The sequence below is a fragment of the Rhamphochromis sp. 'chilingali' genome (genome assembly GCF_963969265.1).
Source record: "Rhamphochromis sp. 'chilingali' genome assembly, chromosome: 3".
Taxonomy (NCBI): domain Eukaryota; kingdom Metazoa; phylum Chordata; class Actinopteri; order Cichliformes; family Cichlidae; genus Rhamphochromis; species Rhamphochromis sp. 'chilingali'.
Window position 1 is genome coordinate 35,976,617 of NC_137931.1, and position 23,515 is coordinate 36,000,131.

At 44.2% G+C, this 23,515-nt stretch overlaps 1 protein-coding gene across 5 annotated transcripts in view; it reads left to right on the forward strand.

Annotated features, from left to right (window-relative positions):
• Nucleotides 1-23,515, forward strand: part of sema6bb (sema domain, transmembrane domain (TM), and cytoplasmic domain, (semaphorin) 6Bb) — a 147,533-nt gene that overhangs the window by 71,465 nt on the left and 52,553 nt on the right. For all 5 annotated transcript variants that reach the window (XM_080877284.1, XM_080877287.1, XM_080877283.1 and 2 more), the window contains exons 4-10: nucleotides 3,534-3,594; nucleotides 3,741-3,803; nucleotides 13,298-13,396; nucleotides 14,857-14,947; nucleotides 15,354-15,473; nucleotides 16,839-16,927; nucleotides 17,687-17,904. In XM_080877284.1, the coding sequence (XP_080733410.1) occupies nucleotides 3,534-3,594; nucleotides 3,741-3,803; nucleotides 13,298-13,396; nucleotides 14,857-14,947; nucleotides 15,354-15,473; nucleotides 16,839-16,927; nucleotides 17,687-17,904 (741 nt within the window). The remainder of the gene's footprint in view (nucleotides 1-3,533; nucleotides 3,595-3,740; nucleotides 3,804-13,297; nucleotides 13,397-14,856; nucleotides 14,948-15,353; nucleotides 15,474-16,838; nucleotides 16,928-17,686; nucleotides 17,905-23,515) is intronic.

A 23,515-nucleotide genomic window follows, 5' to 3' on the forward strand; every position in this document is an offset into this window, starting at 1 on the left:
TGCAGCCCCACGCACGGGGCGATCCGCGATAACTCGCTAACAGAGATTTACCGCGTTAATGAGGTTATGGCTTTAACGTAATCTTAACGAGATTAACGCTGACAGCACTAGTTTTAAAAATGGACAATGAAGGGGCCTCACTAATGTGCAGAGGCAGGTTATTCCAGAGGTTAGGAGCAGCCATAGAGAAGGCCCTGTCCCCTCGGAGCTTCCTCTTGGACCCTGGTACCTCCAGGAGCAGCTCGTCAGCTGACCTGAGAACCCGGGGTAGGGCTGTGCGATATGACCAAAATCTCATATCCCGATATAAGAATTCTATCGTCCCGATAACGATATAAATCACAGAAATGTAACATTTTCTGTAAATTCTGTGAATCTCGGGCAGCTCGTCTTGCGGGAAGTGTTTCCAGCTGCGCGTCACGTAGCTGGAGTCGAGTGTTTTAACCGATGCATGAAACGATACATTTTTAGACATAAGTTGTAACAGCCGCCGTTTTCTTTGTGAGTATTTATTACACGGCGTGCTGCGGGGAAAAGCCTGTTCTAACATTTGAGTCTAAGGTTTATTTTTTGGCACCTGGCGGCTCTTTTTTAATTCTCATCCGTAAATAATCTGCTCTTTCACGTGATTCAGTTTATTTTGAAAAGTCTCAACAGGATCTTGAGCTTTATTGTGAAAGGTTTATGTGGAACATAAACAAGCGGACACGCGATGGTGTGACCGTCGTTGTTGCTAACCATAACGCATAAAAACAGGCGCTTGTCCGTCTGTAGTGTGGTTATATAAAATATAAGAGAAAGAGAGAACTTTAAGAAATTAATATAGCCACTACAGTGACCATCAAAAAGATGAAAAAATTATTGCCGTAAACAGTTTATTTTGCGACACCACGAAACAAAGATAGCGTAAAATGAAATGATAGACGTTTTTATATCGTCATCCGGTATATATCGTTATATCGAACAGCCCTACCCGGGGGTGAGTAAGGATGGCAAGACCGTTAAGCATTTAAAAACAAACTTTGGAATTTTAACATGAGCTCTAAGACATACAAGCCAGGTTTGGAGTAATGCGCTCTCTTTTGCAAGTTCTGGTAAACAAGGCTGAGAGTGCAACTCTCAGGATCACCTCACCGCGTTACCAAAAACATGAAAAATGAATGAAAATAACAGGAACTGCTTTTCAGCTTCCAGCAGTGATCGTTTTGCTGTACGGTGGAACAGCGACGCCCGTCTCTCTCCATCACACTCAAAAGACTTAAGTACACTTCAAGCCACAGTTCTGTTCCTTTGGACTGTAGTGTTGCTTTTCCATTGAACGTTGTTTTGGACATATCTTTCTCTGCCTTATGCTGAATAAAATATATCTGTCGATGCCACTCACCCTAAGAGGCATTCAAACACCTCATCAGCAACCAGATATCAAATAAATGCCCAAACCTTGTTTTGAGCAGTTCTATTTGAGAACTGTTTCCTTTCTGCCAAACTGCATCTGCAGATTGTATCACTTTAGAGAAGAAGGCGCACAACTACCCATGACCCATGACCAGAGGCTCATGCTTAAGACTGAGGGTGTCGGTCATAGCAGAGCCATAATGTTATCTGCATGCTTATTTTGGCTGCTGAATATCCAAATGTCCTAAATTTAATGTCTGAAGAAGGCCTTTGATCAAACTGTTGCTCTCTCAGTAAAATGCTGATGGCGTGCAGGATGTGGTCTGCAGATACCTGATGTCCCCTCTCTCGCATACTTACACCGGACTCCTCTCAGTCATTAATGTCGGTGTCAGTTCCTCCATTTTTGTTCCTTCACTGCTGTAACTTCTGCTGCACGCTGGATTTTCACTCAGAAAAGCAGCACAATACTGCAGCTATGGCAAGAAAAAACATCGTTGTCCTTTATTTATCCAAGTAAAAGTCTCACTGAGATTCAAATCTCTTTTCTAAGAGAGACCTGGCCAAGAGGGCAATTTGAGAGGTCTCGACCTTCAGCCTGCTGGTGTTTGTAGAAAGTTCATGAGCTGGTTGAGTAAGAAAATAGTTTCGATTGAGCCTGTGTTGACTTTGAATTACCAGGTCAAAAGGTTTGGAGGCATTTCTAAAATAATAACTCCGGCACGTGGGTATCGTACACGTAGATGAGGCTACAAAGAGACACTTGTTGATTGTGCTCTCAGGAAAACCTATGAGGTGATTTGAAGGCTTAACACACATCTTGCAATATAAACGTGAACTCTTTTCATACCCTTAACTCCAACCTTATGTCACAAGCAGCACACAGAAACTGGCTAACGCGCATGTAAACAAAGAAAAGCATCCAGGCTTTGCGTCATTCGAACAACCTGAAGTGCAGAAGGAAAGAGAAGCAGCAGTGTAAATAATTCCTCATGGTCTGCACTACGAGAGACAACAGTGCTGGCTGCCAGCCCCACCGACTCGGAGGCCTTTTGCTGTATTCATCATGCCGAGACGATGCTGAAGCAGCCTGGATGAGATTACGTCTCACTCTCTCGCCCTCTCCGCTGATTTGAGGATGCTTAAACTTTGACCTGTTAAGCAGGGGTACACCAAGCCATTGTTTGGTGATTTTGCACTTCTTCACCACTTAACAATTCTCCCGCTCTGATGTGCTGAAAGGGCTGTAATATTCCGACACAGCAACAGGAAGTGAAGATAAATTATTCAGAAGAGGGGTGACCTGCTGGCTCTTGGCCTACCTGGGCTCTTATCAAGCATGCATTCTCACAGCCGCCTCTCTCGTTAAAATTAGATGCAAACACACACAGATACACACTCTCCAGCTCACATGAGCAAGCACTTGTGCGCCTCGCCTTCTGTGAAAGAAATTAGGAGAGTTCGTGCAGCACAGATGGAAGGTAGAGCTGGGTCAGAGATGGATCGATACTGCGGGACTAACATGGCTGTGGCAGATTTACAGATTAGCCACTTCAGAAGAAACCCATTCTTCAGATCCGTCCTGGCCCTCATCAATATGCAAACGTCAGCTGTTAGCTTCTTAGCCTAACTCTGGTTTAGGAGGCATTTTTCAAGGTTACTGCAAACAGCAGACTAAGAGTGCAAAAAAAGAAGTGTTTGGGAAGTCATGAATACATGCATGGTGTTAGGGTTTTGGACCACGTGTGGACAGCGTGTTGGGGCGTGAAAGCATCAGTGTAACAACTTGATTAAATCATCCATTAATTCAATTTTAGGACTAGAAAAGACTGATAAGCCAAATTTGGGGCCATTTTTCTGTATATATTGGGACAAATGGAAGACACTGTAAAGCTCTTCCTTAATCTCTGTTGCTCTTATGAACTTTAAATGAATAAACAGCATTTCTGTGTGTGTTTGCGTCACATAGCTGCGTGTGCTGTGGCTAAATTATACACAAAGCAAACACAGGTTACAAATGCAGATGATGTACTCGAGCTAGCAAAAGAATCCACGTTAGGAAGGAGCCGATGTTGCCTTGCTGTTAGCTCTGGATGGAGCTGTGCTGTCTAACTCCCTCTCTGTGTCTCCCTCTCCAGGGATGACCTTTTTCGTGTGGAGCTGGACACCACTGCAGGAGATGAGATGTTTTACAACAAGGTAAGCACCTTCTTAGCAGACACGCATGGCAGTTACAGCCTTTTAGGTGCGCACGTCACTTGTCTCCAAGCTGGAAAATGTCATTTTCCACGAGAGAAATGCCAGGGTAAGCCGCAGCATTTATCCGTGTTTCATTTCATTTATAGAAAAGAACATGGGAGTCAAACAAGAACGACATCCGGATCTGCAGGATGAAGGGCAAACATGAGGTGAGGCGGCGTCTGTCTGTCTTAATCATGCTGCAGAGTCTAAACATCCAACAGATTCAGACTAACTTTAGTCATGTTTGTGTCTTTATTTGCATCCAGTAATTCTCCTTTTAGCTCTGATTTTGTCTCCACTCCCTCCTGGGCAAAGTATCCGGCTCTTGAGCCGATAAATGCTCCGCCGTGTTTTCCAGCTCGACACTGAGCCTGCAGACCTGAGTACTGTGTGTTTGGGGAGGTTTATTCGCTAAAAGCTGCTCGCTGTGCCAGAGAACAGCATCGACCAGAAAAGTGACACTCGGCCGAAACAGTGGACAAGAAAATCAAAAGTACCCACTTAAAGACACAATAAATCTCAGTGGAGCAGCAGAATCAGGTGGCTCGGTCATTTTTAGAAGACTCTGTCACGTATAAATCATGTTGATATGATTTGATCACAGCAGCTGAAATGGCTCAATCGCTTTTCCAAACAACAGTAGCTCGTAATCCATAAAATCCGTAAAGGGATGATATTAAAAATGTATTTTATTGCTCTGTATGAACTATAAATGGTTGTAGCTGAAGGAGACTTTGGACATGCCTGGTTGGTGGATAGAAACTTGATTTTATTTTGCATTTTCTCTGTTTTTCACCACTTTTTTTCATATTCTCTGAACTGTTTGTCGTTTCATTTCGTCATTTGCATTTGCGGTAAATTGGAGTGAGTGGTGTCTCTCTGAAGCTTGAGTTGTTTTGCAGCACATGTGAGCTGCACAGTGGCACAAAGTCAGTAAAAAGCTGTTTAAATCAATCAGCTTCCTTTGAAAAATCCTTCAGCAAGGCTTCAGTTACACTGTCTCTGCACACATGTGCACACATGGGCACACGCTTTGCTCTCCTAAATTATGCCACGTTTTACCTTTTTTGCCTGGAACCTTGGTTTCTCTGTGCCAGTCATCTGATTGTCAGCCCTGCTGGCGCAGCCTTAAGAAGGAGGGCTGTGACCACATATTATTGTCCCTGCTCATCCAAGCCGTCACTCACGAGCAAACGTGCACATCGATTGGAAGAGCACGCAACGTTAAACTCATCCCACCATCGTGAGTTAGGCCTGCAATCTGTGCCCTCGGAAAATGCAGGTGGGCGTCAGGAAGCCGAGGCGGTGAGGAGGGATGGGGTAAAATGTCCCTGCAGCCGGCGGCAGCCCACGCCTGAATACCTCTTATATCTCCGGCACACACACTCAGTCCTTGCTGCTGCTGTCTGCCGAACACACAAACATCACGTATTCAGTGTCTGCGTGTGTGGGTGTATGCAGCTGTGATGGTTGTGGTTGACAGGGGAAACATGGGCTCTGTCCCCTCCAGGCACACAAAAAATGACTTATTTAACACAGTGAGAGAACACCTGACATTAAATCTGTGTGAGACATCGCCAGACAGAAGCACAACGGAGAATAGTGGGACAGAGACAAAAAGCTCGGCACAGAGAAAGGAGGGGGCGAGTGTGGGTCCCTGTTGGCCGGCCCTGCGGAGAGCCGTGGGGCTGACTGAGATATGAAAGGTCTTCTTGCCCCTAATGACTGTGCTGCCTGGTAATGCTGTGAGTCACACGGCAATGTGAGGAAGATAAGAACACTGCCAGGTCCTCTCAGTCAGCTCTCTGGGCTCAGATGCATTTGAAAAGACGTGCGTGTGTGCGCGCGTTTGTGTGTCTGTGTGATTGCATCCAATCATGCACTCACTCCCTGACGGTACATCTTATATTTGCTGTTAAAATATGACTTGAACGCAGTTATTTTTGTTTCAGTAATTACACTGAAAACAGTACAATGAACATTTTTAATTAACCTCTGACAGTATTAACAAAGATGCAACATTTTGAAGGTTTTTCTTTTTGAACATATTACATATTCTGTTTCTGTTTTCTGCCAGAATAAGTACAATTATTATAATCACTCGTATTTAAAATGCATGTTTTAAAAATTCTGTAATTTTTTTAACCATGCAGAGGCTGCTTTACTGCCTAAGTAATGATATGAAGACATAGCAAAACCACTAACCAAACACGAAATAATTTGTGGCAAACCAAGAGCTTGATAAAGAGAATAGCAGCAGTATTTTTACAGTAAATGCAAACATCCATCCATAATATTTTCTTCCACTTATCTAGATCAGTGTCTTAGGGTGTCAGAGCCCATCGCAGCTGTCATAGAGAGAGAGGCCGAGTGTATCCCGTACAGGTCACCAGGGCTAACACCTGCAGCCAAATTAGAATCACCAGTTTACCTAACTCCATGCATGTCTGTGGGAGTACCTGGAGAAAAGCCTTGCAGACACAGGAGAACATGCAAACTCCTGATAGAAAAGCCCCAGACTGGATTTGAACCAAGGAGGTGATGGTGCTAACCACTGCACCTGCATGGCGTCCACCTGAGAGATCATTTATTGATAAAGTATCTCCATGTGAATTAGCATCGTTAAATACTGTGAAGTCCTGTACACACTGTGTGAGTTTGGGCTGTCCCAGACAGAAGACGACCAAGAATCATGATGACATCTTCAGCATCACAGTGAAAGCGGTTCAGATCGGACAGATTTGATGGTCTTTGCAACCAAAATTCCCACCGTGTCACCGTGTTTGACTCTGTGTCTGTCGCTTTGACGCAGAAAAAGGAAAGTCTAGTTGTGTTGGGGTAGCAAAAGCTGTTTTACCGTTGTGTCCTTCAGCTGCTGAAACCACGCCGGTCGAGGAGGAGGAACGTGGAAGCAAATAGTGCAGGAGTAACGGCGGTGTGTTGTAGCCCATCATTTACAGCATTAAACCTGATGTCCTACCACAGTATATCGATGCCTTTGGATTGCAATAAAACTAATATTTACTGCTGAACTTGCACAGTGGTCACATGAACATGAATTCTTTTAGAAACTATTCTCACAGAGTCCACATCCTACGTCAGGGGTGGGCAATTCCTAACCTGCATGTCAAAATACGGAGAAATAAACAGATCTTTACATGTAAACGTGCAGAATGGAGTCCCTGTAAAGAGCCAAAGTGGGAACACGTTTTCTGGAGTGCATTTGATAAAATAGATAAATGGACACACAGAACAGGAAGTCTTTCCCAGGAAGTCCTCCAGCCACAGCGGAAACCCAAATTATTGGCTCACAGTCATCAGACTATAGCTGCTGGACTATTAAACTTCAGTAAATAATTACAGCTGGTGTGCAATTGTGTGTTTTCTGCTTCATTCATTATGACTTTATTGAGCTGAAGGGCTGCTTGGAAAATTTGGGGATTTTTAGATTCTGCAAGGCGGCTTTTGAGCTCAGACAATTATGTTATTTAAAATGCACATATGATGCCACGATGATGATAAAATGTGCATCACAGTATCAATATGATCTTGTTATATCGGTCTCTGCAGTGTTTACTGAAGCACTTTTGCACTTGATTGCATCAGACCGCCGCGAGCGCGTTTCTTACCCCCTGTTGCCGTTTTGATTATCATGCTGGAGGTCAAGGAGGATGCCTGAATATTTAACAAAAGAAGAGCCATTTCATGCATTAATGCATGGACACGGTGCAGAGGTTTGGGTAAACATGGATGAGGGATCATCAGCAACACTGTAAATCCTGTACATTTATACATGCCGTACTTTAAAGTCTCTCTCTGCTGCACCTTCCCTCCGCCTCACATTTCATTCTCTTTGTCTCTGTGGCTGCAGAGGCAGATAGAAGAGCGCGGTGCTGGAGGACTGTTGCTGCACCTTTGCTGGCAGCACGACAGGCCTTCTACACTAGATGTCATGCCTCTTATTCACGAGTGCTGTCGTGCTATCCAACAGCACACAATGTTGGCTTAGTTTGGTTCAGTGTGAACAACCACAGGCAGCATAACGAGGAGGTCTTCTCACCGCCGTTACGGTGCGAAAGGACCTTTTGTTTCTCACCTACCCGTCCACAAGCACAATCAGGACTCTGTTGTTTTACGTGCCTCCCTTATCCTCTCCCCCACACTGGTTCCCCTCCTCTCCTCCACTTCACCTCCTGAAAATGTCCCGTTCTGCTCGGGGGGACGGTTGTGTCAGATGTGATACATTCGCCACCTCATAATTGGTTTTGTAATTAAATGTTTCTGCTTGGTTGATCGCAAAGGACATAGTATCTCCCTAATTAGGCTGAAAATTCAATATCCTAATCCTTTCACCTTTTTTTCTTTTCCCGTGTTGACCAAGCTGCTGTCGATGAATGCAACAGTCGGCCTTGTTGTCACTCACTGCATATTCTACCCACATTAGATTTTCCTTTGTCCGCGCTTTCCGCTGTCTCTTTATCTCACTCGTATTTGCCCTTTTGATTGTCTCTCGCTGCCATTCGCTCTCCTTATTTCCCTCTTTCCTTTCTCTCCTCACAAAAGCAAATCGCACGAGAGAGAGAGAGAGCACGATGCTGGGGGTGAGACGCTCCCCAGAGGTGGCTCTGTGCCAGCGTATCAGGCTGTGGCAGCATGGGCATGTAGACGCAAACAAAGGCAATACTATGCTTAAAGAGCGGCCAGGCATCATTATAAGCAGCACTTAGCAAGATTGTTTGATCAATATTGTGTTAATCGTGCTCTCAGAGGAGCTCTGGGTTTGCAGTCGTCCGACTGTTTCTGTGTAGAATCATCACAAGCTGTGGTTTTATTGCTTTTTCTCAGCTTAAAACGCTCCAGGTGGAGTCATCGTCATCTTTTTTTCCCCAACTGGCCAGTGTCTCGTGTTTCTGTGTATTTTGATTGTACTCAGCGTCCCAGGCCCCACACGCTGCTGTGGACTGCACTCGAGCTCATCACCAAACGTAGGACTTTTTAGGGTCAAAGACTGTGAATATGAAGAAAAGAAGGGTTCGTGGTGCCTTTGGTTTTCATGATGTTTGCAGCATACAGAATCACATTTAATTAGAATTAATCTGGTTTACGTGATCGTTTACTCAGCAGGTCTGCAGCTGGAGAGCTGTGCAAAGGTGATCCAGGTTAAGTGCTACGGTCAAAGATTGAAAAATGTGTGTGTGTGTGCTCGGACGACCCGGCGAGCTGTAGGTTTTTACTACGTTTCGGCTCGCTCTCTGCTCATTTATTCTTGTATCTCTATCATCTCACTTCTTCGTCCTGCTTGTGCGTGCTGTTTGTTTGTGGCCTGTGGTGTGTTCAGTCAGAATTACCATCAAACGCTAAAGAAGGGCTTCAGAGGGATGCGGATTAGCTTTAACATGCTGAGTAAGACCGCAGCACTCTGAACAGCACAGTGGTGCTAATTTGGTAACGCTGTTAATTTATCCTCCGCCCACATGCACACAAACATATACACACACTTTGTTCCTGCCACGAAGAGTCACTCTGTTTCCAGTCAGAATCGTGCATCGGGGATTTTTCTGGAAATGACAGACCTGTTGTTAATGAGTGGGGAAGAGGGTTCGCCAAGGCTTTGTGTGCGTGTGTGTGTGAGTGTATTGTGTATACAGTATATGTGTGTGGGTGAGTTCTGGCTCAATGGCGGCTCTTGGCAGAGCAGTGCTCTCTTCTCCCTGGTTGCTAACATCAGGGGACCAGCCAGGCATGTAATGGAAACTTTGGAGATTTAGAGGAGCAGCTTGCTAAATACGACCCCCTGATGTACTGCCTTAGATGGCTCCCATTGTACAAAACATTACTAAACCAGGTCATCGTGATAACTTATTATATTTTATGGGACTATGAAAACTGCTGTGGTTGCTCCTAAAACAGGAAAATGAGCAGAATATTTTACGACCCTTACCTGTTTTGTATTTTGGTTCGAGCAAAGATAGGAGTCTTTATTGTAGCTGGAGGTAAAACACCTTGTTCTTGAAGTTTGGAGTAAAGAGTGATCGTTAGGAAAAAAAAACTCTGAGCTGAGGTTTATGCCGAGTGAAAAGGTTGTTATCATCGAAGACTGAGGGCTGAGTTCTGGACAATAGATGAAAAGCACATGCTGAAGGTGGAGCCTCCTCGGTTTTAATGGTGCTTGTTGTTGTGTTGCTGTGGATTCTCTGTGCGTGATTGCTTACAATTATTTTAAAGCTGGTGGATGTGCATATTTCTGTGTCTCTGAGGAAGAGGTTAGCTGTGCAGTGGGAAATGCACTTGCTCTGTCATCGTCTGCAGCGTACAGCTAGCCCGGCTAACATCTGCCTCAAGAGCGAGGAACTGATTAAACCCTGCTGTCTGCCAGCATCTAGTTGATATAAATGTACATTTGCATATGCAAACATGTGCAAACACTTGTGCAGCATCTCTTGGTAGCTTTCCACACTCTCTTTTTTTCTCATTCCTCTGTAAATTTATCCCTTCATTGACAATTACGTCCATATTTGCACCGAGGCGTGTGCTCCTGTGTAACTCATCTGTGCTGCAGATTAATTTTTCAGAGCACAGGCAGCTCTGCCGCTGTCAGTAAGAGGAGCAGGAGAAGGAAGAGGAGGAGGAGGGCTGCAGTCGTCTGGGTCTCGGGAAGGCTTGCCAGCCAGCACAGGTGGCGTTTTGCCTGGATTCTACCCAGGGAGAGGGGATGCACAGAAAAGGGGAGGAGGCATCATACCGTACAGCACATGGGTTTATATATGATTGTTTAATTCACAGCGTGATCCTTTATAATAGGTTTGTTGTTTTTTTTATTTTAATGTGGAGCCCACAGTAAAACCTTAATCCTGCTGCTGCCTGAATTGGGCTTTGAATAAAAAAAGACTCGTATCTGGAGTGCCAAATGACTCCCTGGAATAGATGAATGGGGATTAATAAAATGCATGTGTGCAGCACAGGATGAGTTTGGATGATGTCTGTAAAGTGCAGAACTGAATAGTTAAAATGTTATAAACCTTGTTTTATTCTAAAGTCATGAAATCCTTAATGTTAGCTGAACAGCCACTGCCAAGTGAACACATTTGTGCAGCGGTTTGGCTCTTCTGAGTATTCGCTCCCATCTCCGAGATGCTGGCAGTGGGTCTGGGTTGTTATTAAGAGTGCTTCATCTGGCTTTGTGATTACAGCTCTGACCAAGCTGACAGACTGCAGCCCCACCGACAAACAGCATGCAAACGATTCTCACACACGAGCCTGCATCTGTGCTGTGATTCTGATGCACGCACACACAAACGTACTCGTTACATGTGTACTTAACTATATGCATCACGCAACACTCTGCGTGTGTGGGAGTGACACGCACACGCCCGCAAGTACTGTGACAGTCGCACTTCTGTTTGTCACATAGCGGCGCAACCATTAGAAATTTGCACCTTGCGCTCGACTCACTTCATGCGCTCACACCGTTCACGTGGAAACACTTCCTGCTTTCCTGTTTCTTTCTTCCCGCTGAAAGACGAGATCCCTGCGGGGAGAGAAGGGGAAAGGTGGGGGAGAGGGTGGAGCATCTGGAATAACACTCAGCCGTCTCGCATATCACTGCTTTCCCTCTGATCTCTTTCACACACATATGTTGGGTATTCATATCTTGTGGGGACATCTAATTGACATTATGCTTTCCCTAGCCCCTTACCTTAACCCTAACCATTAAAAATGGATGCCTAACCCTAACCCTTAGCCTAAACTTACCTAACCATAAACCACCTGGAACCCTGACACTAAAACCACATTTTCAGCCTCAAAAATGCCTTCAAACTCGTGGGGACTAGGATTTTGGTCCCCATAAGGATTGTTGGTCCCCACAAGTATAGTAAACTTACCATTTTTGGTCCCCACAAAGATATGAATACACACACACACACACCACTTTTATTTCATCTCTGCTCCTCTTTCCATCAACATTAATGTGGGCGGTGGTCTTGAAGTAGACCCCATCTGGTGTGTCTGTGCGTGTGTGTGTGTGTGTGTGGCAGAGCTGGTGCCATCGTGGCTGGGACAGTGGTGTGCTGTGGTGTGGGTTGGGGGTTGCTGGCTGTATCAGTGATCTACTGTACATGACCACTCACTCTGCGTACTCGGGCGGCTGTGCAAGTGCAAATTGCTGTCAGTGCCTTTTGACTTTTACAGTTAAAGGTCACATCTGAAATTTGTGCTTAGCAACCATGGATGGAAAAATTCCTTCAGGAAATCAGAACATAAAATCATACTTTCAGGCTCATGCGCTGCCCTGTGTCGTCTTACAGATTTGTTTTGTGTGCAGTGAAAAGAGTTTCAACAAAATCCTTTCCTATAAACGAATAATCTTAGTTAAGTAGCATAATAGTGCGTGGGTGGTATAATCAAATATAGCTAAATTACCTCAACTAAATGTGCTCATTATGTGCAATGACACTTTTCAAAATCATATATATGATTTTATATATTAGATTCTAATTATTGATTTATATCTCTTTAATTTTGCAGCTACTGAGTTTGATCACCAATATATTGCTCAGTAGCTTGATCTATAATAATGCAATTAATCTCTAAAATAATAAGTAAATAGTACGGAGGGTGAAGTGCAATGATTGCATTCAAAATATGAAGCTGAAAGCAGCAGAACATGGAAATTAATAAAGTACTCGGGAATTAGTGATAGGTGAGCAGAAAGATTAGAAAAGTGTTTCCAGTAATTAAATTAAAAGGAAGTTAAAAAATAAATAAAGCTGCTCGTTCACCTAAATGCTGCAGGAAAGAGAGTGAAGTCTGCACAGTAGCTAACACATAAGCTAACCTGTACAGTTACAGATCTGTGATTAAAATAGTTATCGATCAGAAATGAATAAACGAGAATGCTTAAAGTAATCAATAAGCTGTTGAGATATAAGGTATGATATATAGATATACAGTATGTTTAACATGACAGACATGGCTGAAACAAATAGATGCACTTTACTGGTACATGAGGTCAAATTGAAAACTAAAAATATTAATAAATAAATTAATAAATGATGCCTTCTAATGAGCTAAAGATGATCGATAACGTGCTTTAACAATAAATGAAGAAACATTTTTAGTAGCACAGTATAAATGAATAAAAAAGCTAACAGTAACAACACAGTATATGTGTGGAGACACCAACATTTATCTGTATTTGGGACTGTGGGGCAAAAACCGCCATCATGGTGGTGCTGAACTCACGACTGTTCAAAGAATGAAAATGCGACTTGCTGTTATTTATTCATTACACGCGCTTCACGTATTGAGAAATTAGCCTTAAATCTGCCGCTTGTTCTAAAATCCTAAGGCTGCTTTGGATTACCCTCCGTCAATCAACTGCTGTGTGTATGCGTGCACGTGTGCATGCATGTGTGAAGGGGGTAGACGCCTAAAGTCTCTGCAGGCTACGTTCAGACTGTATCACTGTGATTGACAGCAGTAATGGTGTGATAATTCCATACATCAGGCAGCTGAAAAGCTTCATTTCACAGAGCGGTTTGGCTAATCAGCGTCTGAAAAATAAAGGGTTTTTTTCTATTTGCGCCATCATCTGTTCCTCAGACTCACCCCTCCTGCATATTAAGCCTATTCTCTGTATTTCTGTCTTTCTCTCGTGCAGGATGAATGCCGTAACTTCATCAAAGTGCTGCTCAGCAGAAACGGAGGCTTGTTTTTGTGTGGAACCAACGCCTTCAACCCGCTGTGTGCCAACTACACTGTAAGTAAACCCAAGGCGGGTGATCGCAGCCGCCCTACGCCGCCACCTGCGAGCGGTCGAGCGCCTCTTAGCTGATAAATAATGTCTATTTTTACAACAGAGTCTCCCTCCTATAGATCAATTAGTGCACTTGTTCAGGTGAGAACGCACAGCTTCATTAGAGCTGTTTGTCAAGCAGTTGAGTCAGTGCCGACTGCCTCCCCAGGAGTTATTTATCCTTGTTGTCTGGCAGCTCCAGCGCCTCGTTTTCCTGAGATACAACAGTTGTTATTTCTCGGCGGTTAAACTTTGTGGTCTGCCGAGCTTGTTATCATTGAGAGTCAGAGACAGAAAATCAAGAAGAACACAAAGAGGGAGAGGAGCGTATTCACAGAGTAAGGCTGCTGAGACGTGACTTGTTGCGGTAAAGAGAGAAAAGCAATGCCACAGATGGAGGCGGAATCTAAAAGATGCCAGAGTTCGAGCTAGAACTGTAAGCGTTGACTAGCCAAAATGTGTTCTGAATATTTCTCCAGCACTGTCCCACAGCACATTTGTCAGATTCTGAAGGTCTGCATCCATCAAGCAGCAAGTCACCAGAATCCTCCACCGTGCAGGGAGCGCGCTCCACTTCTTAGCCTATCCCTGTCGCGCTCAATTACAGTAACCGTTTTAAACTTGCAGAAGAAGAAAAAAAAACCTGCACATAAATATTAATCATCGACTGGGGTGATTTCACATCATTCCGCAGCGATATTAAATGAGGAACGAAGGCAGTGGAGTCGGAGGGAGAAAGAGAGAGAGGAAAAAAATCCTTTCACTATCAAAGGCTTTCTCAGATAAGTGTTGTTTTCAGTCTCTCACATTTCAAACACGGTGCAACAGTGGAACACTGAGACGTACTTGCCCCATTATCTGTCAGCCGCTAATGACATTCTACAACAGCGTATACCTCACCTGTCTCTGCCTGATAGGCTGACATTTTCTCTGGGGACTAGTTAGTGATGCTAGCTACTGTTTTATTTAAAGCAGGGTTTTAATGAAATGACACCTATAAATTATTTCATTTCAAACAGCCGATGAGAGCTGAAGTCTTCCAAATCTGCTGCTCTCCTCAAATAGTTGCTTGCGGCGACCTTTAAACGGTTTGTGTTTGTGTGATTGATAGTGAAAGAATAACAGAGATTTTATTACATGAGCTGCCAATTTTATTGAAATGTACACGTGTGGACGTGGATGCATAGATGTGTATGCGTCTGTGTGTGTGTGTTATTTATGGATGAAAATGGGACTCTCTTGTTGTTTGCCGCTGTGCCTAATTGCCTCCAGTGAATCATTAGTTTGCACTTATGGTAACACTCCCTAATTGCCATTCTCTTGTGGTTTGTTTTCATGATGCTGCTGTAGATGTATTCATATTGTTTGGAGTACCCAGATTGATGCATGCATCTAATTGTGTTTGTGTGTGTGTGATTTAACAGGGAGACACTCTGGAGATGCTGGGAGACACAGTCAGTGGGATGGCCCGGTGTCCCTATGATCCCAAACACGCCAACGTAGCTCTGGTCGCAGGTACGACATGGTTTGTTTAGCGTGTGCTGTCACACAATGAGGAAGTGTGCGATGTCATCAAAAGATATTTTTGTCCCTTGAGCAGAACAAAAGAGAGCCGCAGCGTTTCCTCAGCTTCAGTTTACCCCGTTGTGTTTGAACTCGTTCATTAATAATCAATAGTGTGTCTGAAACTGTTCAGATCCTTATCTGATATTAGCTGGTAGTAAAAAAAAACGAATGTTATTTTTGTGTGGGCGTGTAGAAAAGTTGCAATTACATTGTTGAGTGGTCAGTCACATCGTGTTTATAATGCAGCGCATAAAAGGTCACATTAACTCCAGCTTCACTGTTTATGATGGTGCTTTGGCAGACGATCCAACTCACCAGCTGTTTTTATGTGTGTCTGTGTGTCTGTGTGTATCAGAGGGGAATCTGTTTACGGCCACAGTGACGGACTTCCTGGCCATCGACGCGGTGATCTACCGTAGCCTCGGGGACAGTCCTGCTCTGCGCACCGTGAAGCACGACTCCAAGTGGTTCAGAGGTATCTGCAGACACGTGTGCGTGTGTGTGTGTGGACGCTTTGAGTGGGCGTGTTCGTTTGTGTGCCGTCAAGCATAGTTATGTCGGCGCAGCGCGCTCAGCATCACGCCTGCTGTTGATGTTAATGTGAGTCTGATGGCTGGAGTTTGTGTCCACATTACTTAGCAGCACGTGGATCGATGCATATGCTGGTAGGACAGGTCTGAGTCAGCATGCAGGCAGCTAGCTGTACACAGAGCTGCCTCTTTCACAGAATCACCCATATTACACAGTGTCCGACCAAACGTTTGTCCCCCCGGGCCTGCAACAGGATCTCAAAGTTTTACTTTATCCTTGTATATTTTTGTTGGCTCAGGGGGAAAGGAAGCTCATTTTAATAACTTTATATGCTGCTGTGATAGTACAGCAGAATCTGTTAGTAGACCTAATCTAAACCTGTAAAAATACTCAGTTTTTAACCATTTAAAGTGCCTCATGAATCTAATACATGATGCACATGTCAGTCAAAAAAGCCGCAGATCTACCATAAATTATACCTGTGATGACAGCGTCGCTGGCACGGTAGCTGTGTTCGCAACAAGCTCGTTGTGTATTCATTATTCACAGCCATGCTCCTAGATACACGCTACATTTGGCACATGTGTATGTTTATTCGAGCATGCAGGTAAAATGCTTCCACCGTTGAGCCCGTCATGCCCCTTCAACGCCGTGTGCAGCATCGTCTGCTTCCTTTGACGTGACGCGTTTGACTGAAAAACACTGCGTGCACTTGTTGGTGACTTTGACTGCTGGAAACAAGCGGGCCAATCACAGTGCATGAAAGCTTTTTTCACAGACTACGGCTTTTGTTATTCGTTGAAACGCAAGATCCTTCAGTTATTTTACAGTTCGAATATTCGAGAGTAAGACACTTTGCATTTCCAGTGCTATTAGAAACCTTCTTGCGGTGTTTATGCTACAAAGTAAAAATACAGAGTGTGATTGGTGGACACTGTCACCAGACTGAGTGGACCTGCCAATCACATTGCCCGAGCCCCTGGTCTTAATGCTCACACAGGTTTTAGAAGGTCCCAGGCACGCCTGCCTCGTTCCTCGGAAGCACGAGGGAGTCATAATGTGCTTATTGTTTGCTGTGAAATCCCCTTTCACCATGTAATGAAATTAAGCATGGCTGTTGCCTCTTTCTCACTGCCCCCATGTCGCTCGGTTGCTGTGGGAATTAATGATGCATTTGCAAATGGAAATGCTGTTTTGTTATACTCGTTCTCGCCTGTACTTCATGAAACCTGTTCTCTCCGTGCACTACTCCTGCACACGTCGCCTTTCTTGTTTGCTTCTCTGAGTGTTTCTTTCTCTTACGACACAGAGCCGTATTTTGTCAGTGCCGTGGAGTGGGGACCTCACATCTACTTCTTCTTCAGAGAGATAGCCATGGAGTTCAATTACCTGGAGAAGGTAAAGAAGTCATTGCGAAGGAAATATATTCTCCTCCCCTGCTGAGCACTCTCACATTACCTTGAGGTCCATTCACAGCATCTTTTAAAAAGAACTGGAGAGAAATGTGGGAATTTATCATTAGAATGCAAGCATGAAGAGAGCTGCAGGTCTAGTATCTCTCTGTTAAAAACTGCGATGACCTTTCACCTTTGTATTTGTTTACGTGCATATCTAATGCAACAAGTCACGTTATTACCAGCTGTCTGTATTAACCTAAGAAAAACTGGTCGATTTTCTACTGACTTGATATATTTCTTGCCCCCAGAGCAGTAGCTGCATCTTTATTAAAACTAAAAATAAATAAATATAAACCTGTTTCATTAATAAATTAGCAATTCACTTTTGGGGAGTGTTTGCAAAAGGTCCCTGGCTGCGACATGTTTACAGAGAGCAGAGTAAATTGATACTTAAGAGGCATCGCTATTGTGTGTTCAAAGAAGCAATTTTGAGATGCACTGACATTTTCATGAATAATTGATATTAGATTTAGCATTATAAAACAATGATCTGTCAAAAAAGGGTTTCCACATTGCAAATAGCATGCAAATGACTCTTCAGAGATCGCCCTGGAGTTAAAAAGAGCTTTTTAATATGTAGTTTTCAAGATGAAACCTCAGGAAATATTAACTGCCCAGCTTTGGAGTCATCGGAGATATAAGCAAGCTGTGCTCGTTCTGTATAGTAAGTATCATATTCTCTGCTCGCGGCTCCTCACAGGTGGTGGTGTCACGCGTTGCCCGGGTATGCAAGCGGGATCAAGGCGGGTCTCAGCGCGTCCTGGAGAAGCAGTGGACGTCGTTCTTAAAGGCCCGTCTGAACTGCTCCGTGCCCGGCGATTCCCACTTCTACTTTAACCTGCTCCACTCCACCAGCCCCATCATCAGGATGCACGGCAGGGACATCGTCCTGGGGGTGTTCTCCACACCAGCCAACAGGTACCTGCACAAACAGGAGACTCTCTCACACACAGGGAGACTTAAGACCCCTGAATCGTGGCCTTTCCTTCATATGTGAAGAGCGCGGCATGTACATTCGACCAGCGCAGACCTCCATTCTCTCAAAGAATCCTCACGAGTCCTCTGGTTATAGAAAGTCCAGCTGTACTTGTTTCTTGGTGAGCTTATGGTATTTAAAGTCTTGCTGAATGTTCATTAAAAAATTATGCTCTTCATTAGAGTAAAAAAGCAGGATAAAGTAGGTTTGCACACATGAACAATGTCAAAATTGGTGAAAATGCTCAAGTCAAGACTCTAACTGTTGATCTTTTATATACAGAGTGCGGTTGTGTCCCAGACTCCTTTGTCCATTTCACATTTTTATGACACTGCTCTTTCTTTGCCTTTGTATGAACTCAGTATGGGATGTTCAGGTGTGATATATAACTCAACATTGAGTTGTTTTCGTGAAATCACTGCTTATATTACATCATACGTGCAGCAGAACCCCAAAGGGACTGACTTCTGTAAACCTTTCTGCCTTTAAGTGCATTTTTTTGCGGGTTGTTTATTTTTTTATAGATTTTTTTGTTTAATAAATGTGTGAATGAGGCCTGGGGGGGGTCCTCTGTCTCTGTCATGGTTGGTGTTTTTAAAGAAATGCACATGTGTGTAGTTGCCTCTTTTGTGGACCACCATAGTTTGTATCTTCGCCGACTCTGAGACAAAGAGCAAGGTTTCCTACAAGCTCCAGAAAAACGAACGTGCCTGTGTTGGGGTGCAGAGGTCAGGATTGTACAGAGTAATCTAAGACACATGGAATGCTTTCATGGAGGACAAAAGGGTGATTTGTTGAAAGACACGATTAAACTGAAGAACGCTGAGAGGAGGAGGGAGGAGGAGAGATGTTACCCGGTAAGTGGGGGATTACTGCAGGCTGAGGGCATTAGCAGAGCCAAAGACAACACAAACTGTAACCCAGAAAAAGTGAGAAAAGAAAATGTAAGTCACAGCTGACTCAAACGATGAGCCTTGGCAGTGTGTTTTTTTAATCCCATGTCTCTTTCCTCATACAGTTACAGTAATCTGCTTATCATGCTGCGTTTGAAGATGCTTTCACCGAGCACTTTGATGCTGTTTTTCTCGGCATTGTAAGGCATCATCTTAGAACTAAGTCTGAGCCTAAATTGCTCTGAATGTTTGCGTCCTCCGAGCAGCAGAAGGATGAAAGTCTATGACTATATTGCAGTCTAAGTGGCTCATATTATAGAGCGGGATTCAGTATAGTTTCTCTGTGATGGCCCACTCATGTTACACTACCTCAATGGCATTTGCTGTGTCTGCTAGAGCAAGCACTTTAAAGCACACACTTGGAAATGCTCGCAACCGCCTTCTTTTTGGTGCGATAGCAATCCAAACCTCTCACTGTAATGCCACCAGCAGCCTATCTGCCATCAATCAGTGGTCCCATTATAAGAATATCTTTATTTTTTAGAATATAATGGAGCTCTGTCGCAGCGGGCGCGGGAGGTGCACGGTGGGACAAGCACAGAGGAGACAAGTACATTTAAAAGGGAGAAAAAAGATAAAGAGGAGAAGAGACGGATGAGAAACTCAAGGACGAGGAAGTCAATAACGGACAACACGTGCGTTCTCTGACATCTAAAATTGTTTCATCAGCTGCATCTTATCTGCGTGTTTGGAAGGGCACCGCTGCGAGTGGGGGCCACTGCCTGCAGAGACAGATGGATGCTTTATGCACACACAAACTCGCACACTCGGAAACATTCACAGCGGTTCCCAGATAACAGCATTTACAGTTTACCGAAGAAGCGCGCCGGCTAAACACACACACGCCCACACCTGCCTGCGCAACCTGCCGCTGGGCCCTGTTTTAAATAACCCGCAGCCGAGCCAGAGAGAAAAGGAGGTTCAGATGGACAGATAAAGAGGAAAGTAAACACAAAGAGATACAGAGAATGTGTGAGGTGATCTAAAAAAACCTCCCACTGGCCCCGGTGTGGCTCACTGCGCCACACTGGCCAAGTGCTTGCCAGACAAATTGCTTTGGCTGGCAGCTTGCAGTGAAAACAGCACGAAGAAGGACCCGGGAGTGGAGGAAAGAGCCATTCTCTCCTGCTATTTGGCCTGTGCAGTGTTGGACTGTAGCATGGGAATGAAGTCAGGGTTTTACTGTCTCCCCTGGACGCTCGGGAGTTACTCATCTCCACCTGTGAGCCACGTACTCCTGGAGTCATTTTACAGCTGCTCCACTGTTTTGGATCATTGTGGGATCATTTCATCTTCGTTTCCAGAACATAACATCACCCCAGGTTGCCAGTTCCTTTGTCGATCCAGCGCCGGAGCCCAGGGTAATTTCTCTCCCAACGGGAATGAAAGAGGAGTCCAGACTTCCTACCGACCACCCTCCTTGCACACCTGATGCTCAAAAGGTCATGGAAACATCAAACTTATGAGAAAGTGTAGGAGCTTTCTGGTAGCTGTGTTTCCTAGTTTATATAATAAATGATATATCTTTAAAAAAAGAGCAGCGGGATGTCAAACTGAAGGGTTACCTGGGGCTGGTAATGAAAACAAACCATTCTCATTATTTTTATTTGTCGTTGTTTTGCCAGCTAAAAACGTCTATTTCTCCTGGAACAGACTGACAGCTCATTAGTTTTGTTATAACCGCCCAGGAATGGAAGAAAAATATTTTATGGAAAACAGAGTAAATCTGCTGCATCCTGAGAGCGGGAGGCCATGTTTGGGTTTGGTTGTAAAGAATCCCAGGGGTCGGACAGCAGGATGCCCCTGTGGGAAAACACAGCAGAGGAGGGGAAATGAGGAGGACAAGGAGCAGGAGGAGAACAGGTTTACGATGCCAGGATGCACAGCTGTGCAAGCTAGACCCCCTGGGTCTGCAAGCAGAGAAGGCACCAGAATACATAATGAGGCAGCTAGCTGTTTCTTGAGAAATGGGCAGTGGATAGGAACAGGTAGCACGTGGAACGACCACGGCACCCCAAACAGCGAGAGTTTAAGAGCGAGGTTTGTTTGTCAAAATAGGCCACGGAGGTTAAGTTAGAGAGAAAACGAAAAATCCACACGGACGTCAAAGGGAAAGATCAAGAGAAAGTATGAAAAACATAATTGTCAAAGTTCAGCAGCGTGGCGGGCAGGATGTGGACACAAATGAAGGACTCGTGAGACAAACGTTAAGTAAAGGGGAGCTTTAATGCTCAACTAATTCAGAAACACAAAAATATAAACTGTGGCTGAACTGGAATAAACAATCCCCAAACTAGGAATCTCAGGGAGACATGGAGCAAGGAAACACACTCCCCAGAGGCAGGACACGGCAAAGGACACGACAAAGGACACAACGAAGGACACAATGAAGGACAGGGGGACACTAAATACTCCTGGTATAATGAGGGGAGAGGATACAGGTAGGAACAGCTAACGATAACGAACAAAACAACTCGTGGGGAAGGTAATAAAACAGGAAGAGAGACACAACCGAACAAAGAAAGACAACGAGACCAATGCAGAAACGGGAACAAAAACGCATAAAACTAAATACTGCAGTAACCAAGATACACAGCAACTCGAACATAAGCTAAGATTGAAAGGCAAAATATAAACAGAATGCTGGAAAATATAATAAATGGAAAATAGAAACGTTATCTGTGACATAACAAAAAGGCACAAATGATCCAAATGGTAGAAGTGGAAAATGTTCCAGTAAACCTTTTTTTTATAACATTTTACAACATACTTTACGGGAGCCTCTTGCCCAGTGACAGCCCACAGTTTCATCAGAAACCTCAGAAAAAAGCTTTAAGCCTGTCTGTAGAAATGCTACAGGTTACAAATTTTATTTCTCGACCTTTTTTTGAACAAAATCATCTTTCTATATTTATACCGGAACAGAAATTTTATAACCCTGATGTAAAATCTATAAATACATATATCCAAAGTCTCTGTAAGAGTTAAACCACCAATTAAAAGATTTTCCTTCCGTCCTGTAAAATCCTGGTGTCACGCATCCGTTTGGACGGTGTGAAAATATTTCAGGCTGTCAGTGAGTTTGTTAAACAGCGAGGAAGCCCTTCAGACTCCACAGAAGTCCTCTCAGACAAACATCACACGAGTCTTTGTAAGCCTTGACAGTCTGCCACTCAACACCAGCAAAGAAGGCAAATTTCAGCAGGCTGAAGGAATGATGGAGATGTAAACAAAGGGAAAGCAGTCTCGAGTATGAGGGAGTAACTAGGAAAATTATTGGAAATGAATTTTGTGTGTGAGAAAACACACACACAGACTTAAAAAAATAGTGGGAGAGACAAAGAGAATAAAAATAAGAGTGAGAATAATTAGGAGAGTTCTGTGAGATAAACAGCCCGAGGCTTTTTGGCTTGCTTCTGTCAGACACCGAGCCCTACACGGGCCAAGCCCAGTGACCTGCAGCGAGAGAGAAACATAGAGCCGGGGGCTGGAGGGGCAAGGCAAGGCAAGGCAAGTTTATTTGTATAGCACAATTCAACAACAAGGTGATTCAAAGTGCTTTACAGAGACATTAGAAACAAGAACAAATAAAAAGCATGATTTAAAATTGATTAAAACAAGCAAATAAACTAACTAACTAATTAACAAACAAACAAACAAACAAACAAAACAGTATATAAAATCAAAACAGATAAAATTAGAACAGTAGATAAAATCAGTAGTTAAATGTAAGTTTTGAAATTTAAGCTTAAAGTGTGGATTTGGTGCTTTATTCAAATGCAGCTGAGAACAGGTGAGTCTTCAACCTGGATTTAAATAAACTGAGTGTTTCAGCTGATCTGAGGCTTTCTGGGAGTTTGTTCCAGATATAAGGAGCATAAAAGCTGAATGCAGCTTCTCCGTGTCTGGTTCTGACTCTGGGAACTGATAAAAGACCGGATCCAGATGACCTGAGGGATCTGGAAGGTTCATACTGGGTCAGGAGGTCATTGATGTATTTTGGTCCTAAACCATTCAGAGCTTTATAGGCCAGCATCAGAACTTTAAAGTCTATCCTCTGACGGACAGGCAGCCAGTGTAAGGACCTCAGAGCTGGACTGATGTGGTCCACTTTTTTGGTCTTAGTGAGGACTCGAGCAGCAGAGTTATTGGGGCGGGCGAAGGTAGAGAAAGGAAGCCAAGCTGGCGGTGATGCAAAGCTGGCAGATGTGTCAAACATAACATCTGGTGCCTGCAGCCCCGAGAGAGACGCCGTATCGTCCACAGATACGCCCGCAGCTCCGCCGTGCCGCCCGGGGTCGAGTCACATTCCTGCCTACGAACGATAAGTACCCAGGGAGACGGCGTGACCCGATCAAACGGCACATCGGGAGAGCGCGGCTCCCTACTGCAACCAAAATCCAGCCTTCAGGCGCTGCCGTTCCAAACAAACGCTGCGGCTTTCAAGGGGCAATCAACAGAAACGCCTCTCAGCTTGATGCAGCGTCCTGGGGGCAAGCTTCAGAGACCCTCACATTCACCAGCTGGACATTTACTTTTGAAGGAAGCGTGAGAAGAGGAAATAAACAGACGGGGACTCTGTGGGTTTTATGTAGCAGCA